Below are 19,884 nucleotides of genomic sequence, written 5' to 3'. Positions count from 1 at the left end.
ATACACACTCCCCTTGTTCATTAATTATTCCTGGAATGTCCTTCTTGGAACCTGTTTCTGCCTTAAAATACCCATACATACCCTTCCATTTTTCACTAAAATTTGCCACAGTTTGTCCTCTTGTATTCCAGTTCATATTGTGATATTCCCTACCTTTAAAGATGCTTGACATCATGTTATCCCTAGCTGCCTTCTTTGCTAGGTTCAATTTTCTAATAAGTTCCTTCAGTTTCTCCTTACTTCTACAGCCATTTCTAACTCTATTTCTTTCCAGTCTGCACCTCCTTCTTAGTCTCTTTATTTCTCTTTTATAATAAGGTGGGTCTTTACCATTCCTTACCTCCCTTAAAGATACAAACCTGTTTTTGCATTCCTCAAAAGTTTCTTTAAACCCATCCCAGAGTCTGTTTACATTTTTTTATCCTTTTCCACCGATCATAGTTACTTTTTAGAAACAGCCTCCTGCCTGCTTTATCAGCCATATGGTACTGTCTAGTAGTCCTACTTTTAACACCTTCCTTTCTATCACATTTATTTTTAACTACGACAAAAACAGCTTCATGATCACTAAAACCATCTATTACTTCAGTTTCTATATAGAGCTCATCTTGTTTTATGAGCACCACATCCAGGATAATTTTCCCTCTGGTTGGTTCCATCACTTTCTGAATCAGCTGTCCTTCCCATATTAACTTATTTGCCATTTGTTGGTCCTGCTTCCTGTCGTTCGCACGCATTTCCTTCCCAATTGACATCTAGTAAATTCAGATCTCCCGCTACAATCACATTTCTTTTCTAGCCGTTTCCTACATAGCTGATTATCTTATCAAATAATTCTGAATCCGTGTCAGTGCTACCCTTTCCCGGTCTGTACACTCCAAATATATCAAGTTGCCTATTATCTTTAGAAATGAGCCTTACACCTAGAATTTTATGTGTCTCATCTTTAACTTTTTCGTACCGTACCAATTCTTCTTTCACCAGAATGAATACTCCCCCTCCCAGCATTCCTATCCTATCTCTACGATACACACTCCAGTTCCGTGAGAAAATTTCTGCAACCATTATATCATTTCTCAGCCATGATTCAACTCCTATTACAATATCTGGTAAATATATATCTATTAAATTACTCAATTCTATTCTTATCTTTACAATATTTCTACAGTTCAACACTAACAATTTTATGTCATCCCTACTTGATTTCCAGTTCCCTGTTCCCTTATCACCGCTCCCTAAGCCACTTCGTTTCCCTGAATATACTTCCCTATTACCCTTCCAAACAAATTTCCTAACTTACACGTACCACTACGGTTTAAGTGAAGGACATCTGAGCGCAGATCCCTATCTCCTACCCACCCTTTAGGATCTAGAAATTTCACTCCCAGTTTCCCACAGACCCACTCCATAGTCCCATTTAAATCCCTAATCGCCCTCCAGTCAGTATCCCTCCTACACAGTATTCCACTAATAACAATCTGCGCTTTCTTAAACTGCACCCGTGCTGCATTTACCAGATCCCACACTTCTCCAACTATGTTGGTACTTATATCAGCTTGCCTTACGTTGTTGGTACCACCGTGAAACACTATCACCTTCTCCTTTCCCTCCTCCCTCTCTTCTACTTTGCTCAACATCTGCCTCAACCTAATTCCTGGATAACATTATACCCTGGTTCCCTTTCCTCCACACACTATCCCCACGTGTCTTAACGATGGAATCCCCATGACCAGAGCCTCAACCCTACCCACCTCATTTGATCCCCTCCCCTCCTGGTCAGCCCTATCTTTCCTGATAGCTGCAGAAGCTACTTCCTCCTTTCTTTTCTCCTTCCCATGACCCTGTTCCACCTGTCTTTTCCTATCCTCTACTCTACATTTTCCTTTCCTACCTTTTCCCTTCCTCCTACTTCCACACATCTTAGCAACAGTTCCATGTCCCTCATCTTCCCTCTGTTGTTCTACCGGGAGTGACTCGTACCGATTTCGCACAGACACCTGTCCTGAATTCTGATGCTGAATAGAGCCTTTAGCCTGCAATCTCCTTCCCCTTAGAACATTAGACCACCTGTCTTCTACAACTCCCCCCTTTCCTTCCCCTCCCTCTTGTACACCTACTGTAACCTGTACATTGTTTGAGGGAGTCCTATCTTCCATCCTGTCTTTTGTGAGAATCCTAATTATCTCCCTCAAACTCTCCAACTCCTCCCTCATATCCCTCAATGCCTCGCAACACCCACAGTTCGTACACTCGCGCTCCTTAGCCATTCTTTACGGAAAAAATGAAAATAAAAATAAAATAACTTATTTGCAAAAAATAAATGAACGGAGGGATATATTGTCTGGGATAGTACTCAAAGAACACACAACAGTAAGGTAATTAATATACGACTACACTACAATAAAACTGCTGTTAATTACTGAATATCTAAAGGAATACACAAGAACTACACAATTCCAAACTGCAATTAAGCCTATCCTAATTACAACAGCAGAATTTTTAGTAAGTTTCTACGGATACCTCTACTACACCAGTACTACACAAATATTTTACAATAATAAAATAAGCACACTAAATTCTGATAGGATATTAGGCTACTTGTATACTACTGTATAGTACACTACAGTAGTTTTTAAACTACTTTCAGATGTATCCTAGTTACAATACCGGTACCGTATGTCACTACTAAGCACAAACAGAAATGAAATTTGCAAGAACTTCTGTACTCAAAGATTACCAACAAAGCTAACTGCTTACACAAATTATTATTAGAAATACGCTCTAATAGATACACACGAAATATAACACACAAATATAGCAGGCAAGATACGGCACTATCTAAATATACTGTATCTACACTACAATGTATCTACACTACAATTTTCAGCTGAAGTGTGGTTATGTGAATTTTTACCGCTGGTGGATTAGTATTATTTTCCCTACTACGCGGGACGGAGAATAAAAGTGTCCTTAAATGCTAAGAGTAAGAGGTTGTCTACTATAATTTCTGTCAAAACTACTCCGGGGGCTTGAAATGCAATATTATTGGGATATAGGAATTTGATTATTAACTTTTACTCGATGAATAAACGAAGGTGGAAAGTAAAAAGTATGCAGGGAACTAAGACTACAAATTATGGGATTAATGAATCAGCTGACTTTGTATTTATTTACACTACTATCATGTGCATGTAGCAACAATCGTCAACAATCCAAAAAACTGTTAAGTACCGTAATTATCCAGTGAAATTACCGTGAATTTTCTTTAACTTCTCTTTAAATCGATGTTTACGGGCTTATCATGTTATTTAATGTAATAAATGATTACCTTCGTGATGGTTTGAACGGATATCTGTGCGAAATATCGGAAAAGTAGCGGCGGAAATGACAATGAGTTACAACTCCTTATGGTAATCTGCCTTTGTAAGTATTATACCAAAGAACTGCAGATATTTAAAAATATTGTTTTAAAAGTTAATATTATTACCTAAAGTATTTCCTAAACCTAAATTCGAAATAAAGTACAACTAGCTAGCCTACTTAACCTAGAAAACGTAATCTACTGAACACCAAATGAATTACTTGTTATAAAATTCTAATAAATAATACTACTCCCAATTTCTACCAACAAGCACTAAACACCAATATATAAATAGCACTAAATGGAACATGCACACACAAAATTTAAATAATTTTAATAGGTTTTAACTACTTTTTCACTACAATAATGCAAGAGCTCTCTCAACAGCCAACCGTTCACCAGCGCATCCAACAATGCAATCTTAAATGTGTTCACAAATACACACTAATTTCACCAAATAACTAAGTAGTCATAGTCATTCGCTAAGTTACAACAAATCTGGCAACAAAATTAGGAGAAGAATATAATAACCCTCGTATTTATACGTTTATAACGCAACTTTGAAATCACGAACACAGGCTGTAAGTCCAACAGTAAACGCAAGCGGTACTGCATACTAAATTCTTCTTCTTCTTGAACGGGTAGGTTTGGACTCTTTTGATTATCGCCCTTGTTAATAAATACACTCCTGCATATATTATGAATTGAATTCTTGATTAACATAACCTTGGAGATATAAGCACATAGGCCTATGCTGTATATGACACACGTAATTTGCTAGTTATATACGGTAACAGTAAATGCCGTACTTGGGCTAGCAGAGTATAAGGTTCAACGCAGGGAGTGTACGGTACTGAACTGGAGTGTTTACAGAGGGGGAGCTTTATCGAAATAAAGTTCGATTCAAAAAGACTGAATTTATTAACAAATGTTCAAATTTCATATCACCTCTGTACAGAAGAAATACTGGGAAGTGTTCTTTCCTCGTCCTAGGGCTGGTGATGTCCTTGAACTCTGGCTGCTCCTCCCACGATTCCTCCCTCAGTGGAAATTCGGGACGTTTTTGAAGATCTAGAAATTCTAGAAGATCTATACGATGTCTAGAAGATCTATGCGGTGTAGAAGTAAGGGTGTCGACACAGGTCACGTAAATGATGAACATGAACGCACCCATTTAAGCCTTGGACGTGTTAATGTGGAAAGCGGCTTCTGCACAGACGAGAAAGAGATATAGTAATGGTTTTAACAAGGTTTATAACACATAAGAATTGTATAATTGAAGAATTATCACACGGTAGAATGTCACTGAAATCTATCCCGTTTTCTATCATTAATCACTTGAAATGAATTTAATGCGGCCGAATATCAATAAAATCGAACACGCACATCAAATTTAACAGTTGGAAATTAAACAAGCTGAGTTGAATGTTAATGAAATCAAACTCGTAGCCACTTGAAACTTTGTGTCGTCGAATGTTAATAAAATCGACCTAATAAATAGCCACTTAAAGTTTTGTGATACTTGGCATAATCTGAAGTTATTTCACACGAAATATTTCTAAGTGTTAACACAGTTTAAATATAATCACTTGGATTGGATTGAAATGAAAATCTTTCACTCGTGAACTCAATCTTGTTCATGCATGCTAATGAAAAATAAAATGAAGTTGACTCTATTTGTCAACAGTCCTTAGTTCGAATGTTGGTAAAGTTGAAAAATGCACAGTTCAAATACAAAGTCTACAGTATATCATCAACAAGAATATTTACACAGTTTTAGAGAATTATCTACACCCGGAAATTGTAAGTTAGGTGACGTAGTCACGAAGTATAAGTTAATTCTGTACTTAATCACTTGTTAATGTTTGCCACTCGAGAATTTTTAAGTTTAATGCACAGTTATTTCAATGAGAATTCTTGGAATATTCAATTACTTTGTAAGGAGCAATTACTGTTCAAAATCCTATCACTGTTCACAACGTTAACTTTGAATTATAAGCACATGAAAAAAATAATCGCAAGTCTGAAATATTCATTCAGAATAACCAATTACTTGAAAAATATTAGAGTTTGGCGAAGCACAATATTTATATCGCCTAAGTTGGAGCAGAATTCTATCACTCACAAGTCGAAGAAAATTTTATAAGTCCGCACTCGACATTACGGAGTTAAAGTCCGGAACTCGACGAAGAATTATCATTTAGCGTAACATAGCGATCTCCACGAGCCAACCGACCGGGTTCCACCGTGGTACAGAAGAAACTGAGTTCTGCCCTACATACTCAAATCTTACATACTACTCCTTACATACTCAAATCTTGAAGATAACAGCAATTGCATTATATTGAATATCTCCCTCGGTTTACGTTGGTTCACATCAACCTTGGTAGAATTGGAGATAAATAGTCGGGCAACACGATAATGTTATTCCCATAATCTAATTATACTTCTGAGAAAAGTTATTAAGCGTAGAACATTTTCGAATGTTCTCTGACTGATGCAATCTCTCAACCACAAAGAGGGGTAGCTGTGAAGTCATTCGCTCCACGTCACATACGAACTGCATGCTGTCGCTCGCTGTTGAGCCGGCGCGCAGCGCGGAATTTAAGCTCGAAGTGCGAAGTACCAAGGCTGAAGTGGGATTATAGGTTGGAGTTGATAATAAAAATTACCTTTTTACGTGAAGAATTTTGCCAATCATGTTGCCATATCTGGTAGGCATCAGTATGCGTTACGGATAGGTAATCTAAAGGAGGAATCGCAATCGAGATATGTGCAGTAGATTGATTGCTTGCAAGTTTAGCGGCAAAATGGGCTTTCTCGTTGCCAGGAATTCCGACATCTCCCGGTATCCACGCTAAGGTTATGCATGAACCAGCCTGGTCAAGATAATAAAGTAAATATTTCACATTAATACCAATTGAATGAAGTCAAATTAGAGAGTAAGGCCTGTAAGACATGTTTAGCATCCGTAGACATAGTAGCTTTTTATAGGAATCTTTATATATATTGTCCTTAACGTGAAGGAGAGCTTGACGGATTGCGAATAATTCGGCGATAAATATAGAACAATGGTAGGGGAGGTGAAACACTGTAAGGGTATATGGATGGGGAATAAAAAAGGCTGCTCCGGTTCCATCTACGGATTTAGCACCATCGGTATAAATGCTAACTTCAACATCAGATAAATAGATTTGAACTCTTTTGGACTTAGATGAGGGATAGTGAAAATTATGTGGTTTACTTGGAAAAGCCTCAGTTGACGAAAATATAATATTTATTTTAAAACACAAACTCTTAAAAGATATGGAATAAATAGGAAGTTTGGGCATGCGTAGGAATGCAATTCGCTGAGTTTTAATGAACATATATGCATTATATGGAGCACGGGTTCGATCACCTCGCGGAACTTTTTGTGAATAATATTCATACAATAGGTGCAACTTAAGGACGAGTGGAGACTGGGCCAACGCGAAATGCTTGAGCGAGAGTTCTTCTACGTACCCATGAAGCATACTAAATTAGTAAAACATTGGTAGGCTTGGAATTGAATAGTATTGAGGTGTGCGAGCGTTGTGTAGGGGGCCATATCGATGAAGAATGTACAATAATCCATTAGAGACCTGACGGTGGCACGATACAGGGTAATAGCAGTTTTGAGATCAGCACCCCAGTTTCGACGTGTAACCGTGCGTAATATTTTGATAAACCTATCCGTTTTTTGTCGAATCATAGCTACATGTTGTTTCCACGTCAATTTATGAACCAGTATAAACCGAGATAGAGACGTTATGAAACGAACGGTACTGAAAATACTTCGAAAGATAGGGGAGAACTATTATAGGCACGTTTATGCGTAAAAAGCATAGCGGCGCATTTAGTGATGGGAAGTGTAAAACCATGACCTTGAAACCAGTCTATGACTTCATTCATCACCTGTACAATGACCCTCCTACATTCATATATATTTTTATGGGAAACATATACTACAAACTCATCAGCATAAGCTAATACTCGTGCCCTTGTGGTAATTATTCGTTCTAAGTCACTCATAAAAAGTGCAAAAATAACGTCGCTTAGTATATCTCACTGAGGCAAACCCTGTGAACATTGGCGACCTGGGATAGGGGATAGGGTTGTTTTAATAAGCAGTGTACGATATGTATATAACTTCTCTAATAATCTGATAAAAGTGTTCGGGAATCCTTTAGAGCCCAGGTGCGTCCATAAAAGACTCACGGCTACAGAATCATTTGCACCTTTAATATCAAGGAAAAACGTAATTGTACTGTGCTTTCTATGCCGTGCTAAAAGAAGATCAATTATTAAAATGCTTAGCGTGCTTCTACCCTTACGGAAGGCATATTGAGTTTTTGGAAGCCGGTTATAGTATTCCAATATCCACACCAATCGCTGTAAGAGGATTTTCAAGAAGATTTTTCTGAAGCATGAACTTAAAACAATGCCACGATAGTGTGCTGAGTCGATCGGGGCTTTTCCTGGCTTAAGAATCGGTACTAAATATTCCATTGTGCCGGTATGTGTGAAGTGATTAAGACGTCATTAAAGAAGGAAAGCAGGACGTGGTGAGCCGAAGCAGGTAGCAATTTCAGCATAGTTCAGGTCCGGGAGAAGAACTATTATCGGAGGCTAAACACTGAACTGGATTGGATTTAATAAAGTGCTGTATTGAGAAGATGGGTTACTGGTCGAATGAAAAAGGCGAGGAACTGTATAATCCGGTGTAAGAGAGGTAATAAAAGGGAGAAGACTGTCTTGAGGAATAATCGAGCTAGTATTATAATGTGCAACACGGTTAAGTGTGCGGATAGCGTTCCGGAGACTGGGCGCGGATATGAATGATCGACGGGCAACACGGCTTTTGCTTGATGCGCACGTTGTGTCTTTTTATCTCTAAATAACGTTGAAATAAGAGTTTCCTCTGATGTATCATGTTATGACATTCACCATCCCACCAATGTATATACTGAAATGGACGCAACGATTTAGTATGTATGTTGGGTATTCAGCCCGAAGGCTGGTTTGATCCTCTACAGCTCAGCCAACAGCTTTCATAAATAGCCTAAGTGTCACTGAAGAGGCATACTAGGGAAATGAGGAGTGAGATAGTTTCCCGTTGCTTTCCTTACTGAGCCGAAAGTTGCTATTACATATCAGTCCGCCAAGCCCACTGAAATGAGCGATATTTTCACACCATTCATAACAGGGACTGGCTGCATAAGGAACTGTATTGCTAGCATCACTCATACCTCGGTCAAAGCCAAGGATGAGACTGAGACAGGTCAATGAAAGTGGATTTATTCTAGTCCATACCAGAAAGCACAGTGCACTGTAAACACTAGGTACCGCCAGCAAAGGCGTCGACGATTTAGGATTAGTTAATTTATATGGATGGAACGTATTAACAAAAGGATGAGGTCAGAATATGTAAGTATCTGGTGCCGCCTATTGCGAATGTGGTCATGGATAAATGTGCAGTAAGTTTGTTTGTCGAAACTGAGAAAAGATCTGACATTACTAATGTGTTAGATGGCTTTGCAAGTCGAGCCGGAGGTACCTGTACCGTATGTGAACTATATGGGATAGTGATCGCTGGAGTGAGTGTCGGCAAGTGTTTGCCATGTTGTATGAGACCTACAAAGAGTTAGATCAACTGCACTGGGTGGTACACCCGGTGGAGATATTCTCGTTGGCGAATCATAATTTAGAATAATAAAATCATGTGATTGAGACTCAAGAAGTAGATGTGTTCCTTTTGCCGTATCCCACTCACTTCCACAAAAGTATGGTAGCAATTTATATCTCCCAATATAATGACAAATTCTAACGTATCAAATTGATCGACAAACCTTGATCATCGAGAGGCTGTAATATACACATCTGGAGGACATTATCTGTTAATCAGATACAAATTTTTGTAAATTATTCCAAGGACAAACGTGTAAGATCGCTACCCCTGTACTTCCGTTATTATCCTGGCGTTCGAGAATGAAATCCGGAATTTGGAAAGTGATGGCAGAAGAAAACCATGTTTCTTCTATGACAATAATATTATCAAAAGTTTCTTTTATCAATAATTGCAATTCATATTTTTAAGATATTAGACTCCTTGCGTTCGACTGTAAAACGCGTATCATGAAGTGCTAACATTTATGCAATCCTCTCTTGTAATTGATAAATAACGTGAAAAATTGGGGATTCTCCTCCCAAATTTTGAAGTAGTAGAAAAAGAATTGTTTTTATTTCCTGTTGTAGATGAGTCCGTTGCATTTTTAAATGCTGATCTTGCTGCAGGGTCTGGTAACAAACACCCGTATTCTGTAGGGGAGAAGCAGTAGAAGTAGAAGGTAGAGCAGTGGTCTGTGATCGAGGTAGAACAACTGCTCTTTCCAAGGGGATGCTCTCGTCCCCCTTTATCAAAGCCAGGTGCGGGCATAGGTCTTGAGGCTTCCTTGACTACTTGTCTAAACTTCCGTTTTTGCGGATTTTCGTTGTAACTGGATGCAGAGGGGATATCTTAAGGGAGGGGTGGGAAGTTCTGTGGATTTTGTTGTGCGTGATATACTGGTAGGGTGACCTTTGCTTTAGCCTCGTCACTTTTTAATCTCTTCCTGGTATTTATGATCCGGACATATCACTGCACCTGTCATATGGTTACCCTTACAATACGCATACTTGTGATATTCTGCCGTGCACTGATCAGTGGTGTGCCCAAGGGTACACTTGCCACATCGAACTACTTGGGCTCTACATTGTTTAAGGTATGACCATATCGTAAACATTTACGTTTGATTATCGAGAAAATTACAAAAACTGACGAACGCGAGTATAGGCGTAAGTTTAAGAGAGAAACACGCAAGTGGCACTGTGGATGTAGATCTAGGAAAGCGCTTTTTTGTTTGCCCTATTTATTGTTCAACAAAGAAATAAGTATGTGGAATTCAGCTGGGTGCACAGATGTTGCTCATTCGAGTGCAAAAATAAATAAAAATGAAAATTCTTATGTGTCCGCCTCTGTGGTGTAGTGGTTAGCGTGATTAGCTGCCACCCCTGGAGGCCCGCGTTCGATTCCCGGCTCTGCCACGAAATTTGAAAAGTTGTATGAGGGCTGGAACGCAGTCCACTCAAACTCAGGAGGTCAACTGAGTAGAGGTGAGTTCGATTCCCGCCTCAGCCATCCTGGAAGTGGTTTTCCGTGGTTTCCCACTTCTCCTCCAGGCAAATGCCGGGATGGTACCTAACTTAAGGCCACGGCCGCTTCCTTCCCTCTTCCTTGTCTATCCCTTCCAATCTTCCCATCCTCCCGCAAGGCCCCTGTTCAGCATAGCAGGTGAGGCCGCCTGGGCGAGGTACTGGTTATCCTCCCCAGTTGTATCCCCGACCCAGAGTCTGAAGCTCCAGGACACTGCCCTTGTGGCAGTAGAGTGGGATCCCTCACTGAGTCCGAGAGAGGGAAAACAGATAAATAATAATAATAAGAAAATTATCATGCACCAAAAACCGCGAGTATTGAATTCTCTATACTAGTGTTGTCTATACTTTCCAAGACGAGAATAATTAACATGTGATACAGTAGAACTCTGATTAACCGAGATAATGTGGAGACTATTGAGGTCAATTCGGAAACAATTATTTTAAAAAATTAATTCTATGCTTCTCGTCATACCCAGGTGAACTTCGTGCTATTTGAAAACCAAGAATAGTGCTCGCATCCTGCAATGTTCGCAGTGCAGTAAAGTTATTATGAATTTTACTTTTGTTCCACACTAACACAGCCGGCCCCGTGATGTAGGAGTAGCGCGCCTGCCTCTTACTCGGATTGCCCCGGGTTCGATTTCCGGCCAGGTCAGGGACTATTAGCTGGATTTGATGGGCTGGTTCGAGGTCCACTCAGCCTACGTGATTACAATTCGGGTGCTATCTGACGGTGAGATGGCGGCCTCGGCCTAGAAAGCCAAGGATAACGGCCTAGGGGATTCGTCGTGCTGAACACACGATACCTCATAATCTGCAGGCCACTGGGCTGACCAGCGGTCGCTTGGCCATGGGGTTTGGTTTTGTTCTACACTAACAGCCAGGTCAACTTGTGCGATTTAAAAACCAAGAATAGTGCTTGCATCCTTCAATATTCGCAGAGCAGTAAACGTTATTATGAAATTTACTTTTGTTCTCCATTAACAGACTAGTCTAGTATAAAATTTACCCTCGGTTACAAGGGTTCTACCACATATTATTTGTGATAAAGGAACCATACAAGGAACTTTTAGTGAAGTGATTTAGGTACCTATTGTACCCTACAGGGCACGTTAACATTGCAGGATCATACCTAGCTGCTCACCTGTTCTTACATACGGGCACCAGCTCAGCTGCAGTCGGCAGAAATGGTCGATAGTTGGGTTCTTGTGACGAGAGGATCATGGGGGGCTCAATACAATTACATTAAACTATGAAATGAGGAACACTTTCGCTGTGATCAGAATTTTTGAGCATAAGTTTGTATTCACAACACAAGTTACTTACAAGATTTGCACCTGTAGTGCCAAAATAAATGCCCCAAAGGCTCACGTCTACAGTTCAAAAGAAACATAATCTGGGTTATGACGTTGTGCTGAAGTTTGTCGATCTGTGAACCAGGAAACGAAACGGATGTGTCCCCAACATGGAAAACAGCATCACTATGCCTGCGACATAAAATGACGTGATGGTAGAGTTAAGGATACCCGCAGAAATTGACGCTATTATGAAAGTTTCCTCCCATATCGGGATATTTATATACACAAAAATAGCAGCACAATGAGAGTGATAAAAATAATCTCAGATAACCTACTCTGGCGCCCTCAATTACATATTTACACGGACGTGAACCCACGTCCACCAGGCAGAACTTCGTGTCAACAGATGGTCTCTCATAACACTAGTCAACAGCCATTTTGCATCTGGAATGTGATACATCAACTAGTATGTATTTCGGTGTGTAGAATCCGAATATACCTTTCAAAATATTCTAGCACGTTCCATTTTTGAGTTTTTAAAGGTTTTTTATGTTTGTATTCAGTATTTCGCTTTTTGCTGTTCTTCTGTTTTGATGTCTAAGTGTTTCTTATTGATTTGCAGAGGAGAGCTAGAAGATCTACAAATCGTCAGTAAATGGTTGTTGTGGTAATCCAGTGGTGTGAATGAGATGCTCAGTGAGTGTTTCCTGTGAAAGATAGTGCAAACTTTTTGTGTTTAAAACTTGCACTAAGAAAACTGGCAACTAGTAAATCTCGTTGCTGTCTAAACCACCCCGAAAACTTTTGTTATGTGTGTGGGAAATTCACTCCAAAAGCCAAAAGAAAACCAATCACTGATTTGGTTAAGAAGGCATATAAATTGTATTTTGATTGTCCTGTAGGTGATTAAGATAAAAATTTTGCACCTCATATTGCCTGCATAACCTGTACTACAACCTTAACCGAGTGGTTGAAAGGAAAACGCCGAGCCATGCTATTCGCTATTCCGATGGTGTGGTGTGAGCCTAAAGACCATTATTCAGACTGTTACTTCTGTCTTACAAATATTTCGGGACATTCAAGCAAAACTAGACATAAAATAAAGTATCCAAATGTATCTTCAGTGCATTTGCCTGTGCCCCATGATGAGGGGTTGCCTGTTCCTGTCTGTAACTTGAAAGCCACGGAACCAGACACCATGTCAAGTGAATCAGAAAGTACTGAACATATAGAAGAGTACTGCCCTCAATATCATGACACTTCACCTCAGCTCTTTAATCAAGAGGAATTGAACGATTTGGTTCGCGATCTAAAACATTCGAAACAGCAAGCTGAACTCTTGGGGTCGAGACTGCAGCAACGGAACCTTCTAGTTCCAGGGACAAAATTTGCTTGTTCAGATCAAGAGGTGCTTCCTTCGCTCAAAATTTCGATATGCAGAATTCAATGTGTGTATGTAGAGATGTCAATGGTCTGATGATGCAGCTAGGTGTACAACATAATCCACAGGAGTGGCGACTATTTATTGACTCCAGTAAAACCAGCTTGAAAGCAGTACTACTGCATAATGGCAATGCATTTCCATCAGTACCTTTGGCTTACGCAGTAGACATGAAAGAAACTTATGAAGCCATGGCTTTGCTGCTAGAGGCAATCAAATATAAGGATCATGAATGGCAGCTTTGCTGTGATTTAAAAGTTGTTGCACTCCTTACAGGTTTACAGGCTGGATTCACGAAATACTGCTGCTTTTTGTGCCTTTGGGACAACCGTGACACCAAGAACCACTATACAGTCAAGGAATGGCCTATAAGGAAGTCATATGTTCCTGGGAACGTAAATGTGAACAATACCCCATTGGTTGAGCCCGATAAAATCATTTTGCCTCCCCTTTATATCAAGTTGGGCCTTATCAAGAACTTTGTAAAAGCTCTGGATAAAGAAGGTGAGGCCTTCAATCACTTAAAAGAAAAGTTTCCCAAATTAAGTGAGGCAAAGCTGAAAGAGGGTATATTTGTTGGCCCACAAATAAGAAAATTGCTGAAAGACCCAATCTTTGATACCAAACTCACAGATATCCAATTAGCTGCTTGGTCTTCTTTTAAAGCAATTGTGAAGGGCTTTTTGGGTAACAGGAAAGACAAAAACTATGTTACCATTGTGAATGATCTGTTGGACAACTATAAGAACATGGGGTGTAGAATGTCGCTTAAAATTCACTTTTTACATTCTCACCTTGATTTCTTCCCGGAAAATTTGGGAGCCGTAAGCGATGAGCATGGTGAACGCTTTCACCAAGACATTCTTACCATGAAACACCGTTACCAAGGACATTGAAAGCCTTCGATGATGGGTGACTACTGCTCGGGTCTTGTTAGGGAGAGTGATGAAACGGCAAACAAAAGAAGAGCTCCGTCGTCGCATTTTTCAAAAACCAAAGACGATTAAAGGTGAAAATATCTTCTGAACTAATTTGGACCTTTTTATTGGCATCGTGCCCATATATACATACAAAACAGTATTGATTTCAAACGTTCTGAATGTGTACTTTGTTTGACTTAATTGTGTAAATTTTCGCTATTGCCGTTTTTTATTCTGCTGTGTATCTAGGAAATGTGACGTCATAGAGAAAAACTGATTTTACCAGTGTATTCAGCACCCCAAAATTAGGTAAATCCACCCATTTACAAACCAGATGCAAAAAAAAAGTTTAAATTTGTTAACTAGTGTAATTATTATACCATGCAAGATAACTTAAGGGTAATACGCAACCATAAGAATGCAGAAACGACAAAACATACAGGAAAGGAGATAAACGTTCAAATGAATGAAGTAACAGTGTCCCTAGAAAACATCTCTGTTTCAAAGGAAAGATGACCTTCCCGCGGGCTACACAAAGATGGCCGTACCAACCCCAGAGTGTGGGCCGTGCATTGACCTGTTTCGTCTAGCCATGAGGGACTCGCCCTAAGCAAAAAAATTTGTAAACACACCGGCCGACTGTGACCCAGTATCCTGGTTCTCGTGCTCCCAGAGCTAACTTCCCAAAGGGGCTTTTATTTATCTACGCTTGACAAAGCAAAATAGCCACAAAATAAGTGAGGAAATACATCTTACTCTATGTATCCGATTTCACTGACAAACCACCACGGGCCCCAATTATAACATAAAAAGTATACGATCGTACTACATCCCGAGAAAATCAAATATCGTCAAATTTTACGACGAGGTCACAGTCACCAAAGGTCTGTGGTTCAAGCCCTGTCTGGCAGAGTCGCACAAAGTCAAATAATATCAATGTCTCCACCTGCATTACAGATTACGTTCATCTAAGTTGCATAAATAGAGGCATGCACATGATAGAAATACGATTAGCATGCACCTAACATCACGCAGATATGTCTGCCCTTCCCCCTGGAATATAACGGTAATTACCCATAGTGATCCTAATCCTACAAGGGACATGTATACAACTGACCGACCCAAAAGAATATATCCGGTCTATCGTACTCAAATAATATGTATCAACTAGGCACACTACCTCTTGCCGCGTTAACAAAATTACATCATTGTCTGCTTTACATAAAGAAAAGAAAATCTATCTACACTTACCCTTTAGATATATCCAAACTATCTTAATATGCAGCCTGATGGGCCACAATCAAATCCTATGTTAATATTTACATGTTTAATTCTACTATCTCTGCGTGACACCCTAACTCTACTACATGTCTAGTATCTCATGGTCCACTTATCTCATTATGATGATCTCCTCCTCTCTCCCTCCGGGTAGGCTATCATGATTTAGCCCATCATGGTAGAGATCTCGGCCAGGGTCGATTCTTGGAGTCCGGTCTTCCCGTCCCGCTGGCCCATGGTGCTGTCTTCTTCTTGAGGGATGCCTCGTTCAAGGTAGCGTTTTCGAAGTCACAATCAATCAATCAATCAATCAATCAATCAATCAATCAATCAATCAATCAATCAATCAATCAATCAATCAATCAATCAATCAATCAATCAATCAATCAATCAATCAATACTGATCTGCATTTAGGGCAGTCGCCCAGGTGGCAGATTCCCTATTTGTTGTTTTCCTAGCCTTTTCCTAAATGATTTCAAAGAAATTGGAAATTTATTGAACATCTCTCTTGGTAAGTTATTCCAATCCCTAACTCCCCTTCCTATAAATGAATATTTGCCCCAGTTTGTCCTCTTGAATTCCAACTTTATCTTCATATTGTGATCTTTCCTACTTTTATAAACGCCATTCAAACTTATTCGTCTACTAATGTCATTCCACGCCATCTCTCCGCTGACAGCCCGGAACATACCACTTAGTCGAGCAGCTCTTCTTCTTTCTCTCAATTCTTCCCAACCCAAACATTGCAACATTTTTGTAACGCTACTCTTTTGTCGGAAATCGCCCAGAACAAATCGAGCTGCTTTTCTTTGGATTTTTTCCAGTTCTTGAATCAGGTAATCCTGGTGAGGGTCCCATACACTGAAGTTCTTGCACCTCACTTCCCTCGGAATATCTCGACTTCTTACTACAATGAAATATTCACTTTAAACACAACGCAACATTCTGGACTTCATTTAGGTTGAGCTAGCATACAGCGCTAACACTTTGCAATATACATTCCTCGTCCTCCATTCTCGTATAACTGAATACTTGCTAACTTGTGCACTATGCCACAAACTATTTTCTGCTCTAGAGACTATCCACTCGGTTATTGTGTTTTTATGCCAGCTTAATTTGGATTCAACAGTCTATCAGAGGATAAATATAGACCTCCTTAGCCGTTCGTCCGCTCTTCCTCGGCACCTCAGGAGCTTCGCCCCTACCGCTATTTATCAGAGTCTATAAGTACGGCGTTCTTTTGTTGCTGATAAAATTAACCACACGCGATCTCACTGATAGGTATCTGAACATCGCCCCACCTATAAATCCACCACCTGTAACTCTGTAAGTCACCGATCCACTGGATCAAAGTTATCGCACTGCAATAATTACACACTGTATTTGTTCTGAACAAAAGGTTTCTGGCGCAATCTAGGCAGACGTGCGACGCGTACTGGCAGCAATATGATCGTCGACTGGATGATCTCCCCCATATCACTCAGCTTTTATATGAGGCAACACACCAAAGGACGCCAGGGAAAGCCCCGAGAAACAACTTGAGTCTGGAATGTGGCCACTACAGAGCTTCCCACAGTGGTTCTGCTTGCTATACATTTATTGATCTAATTCTATGTTAATAAACCTAGAGGTATCTATAGCTTCGTAAAATTCTGGCAATCATTTCCATCTTTTTATTTTCCTGAGAAACCTTCAATTACGGGAATCACGACTCAATTTCCGTAATGTGGTGGGCCTGTCTGCTCCCGCTAAAAATCTCTGTTAAGATGGCAGGTCTCTCCCCCAGACAAAATCCCATCTCTCTTTCTTTCTTCCTCACATATTCTTTCTTCGTCACACATGGCCACGCCTTGCCTCGGGAAATCACCTTCTCGATTCCCGCGCTCTATATAGCATCACGCCCTCACAAGCGGCGTCCTACTGCAAAATTTTTACTGCGTTAAATATCCATTCTCGCGGTTAAATATAATGGTACACTATGTTACTTTTTTGCTGGTTTGAGACATGAACACAAATGTTGTTGTGAACCCCCTAAAAATTTTGTCACGAGCCGCCACTGCAAAAGCGACTGGGAGCAAGTCAACCCACGTGGCGATAGCTTCTTTTCTGTTATCGTTGTCATAGCAACAGACCGTTTTCGAGCAGCGTTAGTCAACTTTTTCTCGCCGCTGGCGCTAAACGTCAGACTTCAACTCTCATGGGCGCAACTATAGGTATTGCAGGAACATTAAAACTAGTACCATGACGTAGCCTATCTTCCAACGTGCTACCATCTGCGGCTCACGCTGACATTCATGTGACAAAATAATAATAGATAAAACAAACGAGAGACGGGAAGCGAATGCCTCAAGCAGTGTGTCTGCTGTCTCTGTTCGCTCATGTTCTGCCTAGCGGACACAGCCCTATTGTCCTCAAGAAGGCCCTGACCTGGTCAGGAAGAGAGGCACGCTCGCAATCTCCAGACCATGTAACCAGCAAAAATTAACTAAACTGAGAAACTACACAGTACCTTGCATTATACAGTGTGTTTCAGGAACTGAACATGTACTGTTTGTTTCCAGCTGGTGTTCTTCATGCTGTGTGACCGAGTACTGCTGCCCACCCAGCGCGTCACCTGTCTCTATTCGCTCATGTTCTACAACGTGATTGCCTACTGCGTGTCGTACATCAAGGAGCTCATAGAGAAGGAGGACTGGTCGCCGTACGTCACCATGGCGGAGCACTCCAACATCAAACACCTGGCCATGTCCGCCACCAAGATCGTGCTGGAGTGGACCAAGGCCGTCACTTTCATCATCACCGTCGTCTTCATGCTGCTCGTGTTCGGACTGGAACAGGGCCTCGAACACTACCACCCGACGTCTTTCTACACGGTCGTCACCTGGCTCTACTACATGGCCACCGAGAAGGTGTTCGTCGAGTGCTTCCCCACGCTGCTCACCCTCCTGCAGCTGGACATCCTCGAATCGCTGGAGTCCTTGTGGGCCCCGGTCCTCCTGCGGATTTTCACCATGTGCATGTCCGTTGTGTTCGCGCTGCCGCTCGCCCTCTACGGCCAGTACCGGGCCGTTTTTGTCGCCGTCTACCTCAACGTGTACCTGCGATGGCGAGAGATGTCCGCCAACAGCCTGCAGGTGCTCAACGTGGAGCGCACCGTGCTCAGTCAGTACCGGTACGCGACGGCCGACGAGCTGGCGAGTTTCGACGACGTGTGTGCCGTCTGCCTCAGTCCCATGAGGTTAGCGCGGATCACGCCTTGCCATCACATATTCCACGGCGACTGTCTACGACAGTGTCTCAAGGCATCGGATAACTGCCCCATATGCAAACGGGAACTCAAGTTTGACTGAATTCCAAGCAGAACTGAACACAGTGATTTGCATTTTGTATGGGACAGCTCACAGTTTCAGAAGTCCCAGACATCTCCAGGGCAATCGGGATGGGGGGGGGGGGGTTACAGACAACATAAAGTAGGTACCCGGATATAGCGGATGCTGGGGCAGATGGTGGTATATACTGTATATATCAAAACTGAAAAAAAAAGCTACAAAATGGTAAGTTTTTATGCTCTCTGGGCGAATTTCGACAGAGAGGGAGAGATTGACAGTCAGTAATTTTTTTTTTTGAGATTTTGATTCAATTCTCTATGATAAAACTTTCACCAAAGGAACAATATTACACACGCATTAAAATTAAATTAAAGTACGTAGTGATTATACAATTGAAAATCTTTTAGCAATTGATTTCACACTAAGAAACTAATAATAATGGCGCCTGTAGTTGAACGTGTGTGAAAGTGCTCCATAATTCGCCTACCAAATAACAAGATATATCACACATATTTACCCCGAGTGGAATCCACTATATATATATCATTTTTAGTGCACCAAAAAATGACTCTCAAAGCTGTGAGTGAGAAGATTAGTGAATTTGAAAGACGTATGTATGTCTCAATTCCAACGGCGCCTGGAGGAAGCTCTAACTGCTACTCCTACTACTAACAATGCCACTAATACCAAAAAGTTGCTACGTCTGCTTGAACGTGACTTCCACGACTGTCGAGAATCGACTTCAGCGGAAATATCCGATGTGAAGAGAAAGATAAGTGAAATTGAACAGCATCTTGAGCTACAAGAAGCATTATCAGATGAAGCGGCCCAATACAGCAGACGCAATTGTCTCCTGTTGCATGGTGTTAATGAGACTGCTGATGAAGATGTGTATAGCAAGACTTTGGATACCATCAGAGATAAACTGCAGATTGTCCTGAATGTGGACTGCATTGATCGATGCCACAGAGTAGGGCGACAACAGAGATCGACTGCTGATGTGGTGACCTCAGGAAACAGACCTGTTATCATAAAATTTCT

General features: G+C 40.8%; 1 protein-coding gene across 1 annotated transcript in view; it reads left to right on the top strand.

The window, feature by feature from the left end:
- Positions 1-18,935, top strand: part of LOC136884218 (E3 ubiquitin-protein ligase AMFR) — a 123,294-nt gene extending 104,359 nt beyond the window's left edge. The window contains exon 5 of the mRNA XM_067156273.2: positions 18,076-18,935. Within this exon, the coding sequence (XP_067012374.1) occupies positions 18,076-18,864 (789 nt within the window). The 3' untranslated portion in view covers positions 18,865-18,935. The remainder of the gene's footprint in view (positions 1-18,075) is intronic.
- Positions 18,936-19,884: the final 949 nt, after the last annotated feature.

Source organism: Anabrus simplex, chromosome 12, assembly GCF_040414725.1.
Source record: "Anabrus simplex isolate iqAnaSimp1 chromosome 12, ASM4041472v1, whole genome shotgun sequence".
NCBI classification, from domain to species: domain Eukaryota; kingdom Metazoa; phylum Arthropoda; class Insecta; order Orthoptera; family Tettigoniidae; genus Anabrus; species Anabrus simplex.
This window is presented reverse-complemented; position numbering and strand designations above follow the sequence as displayed.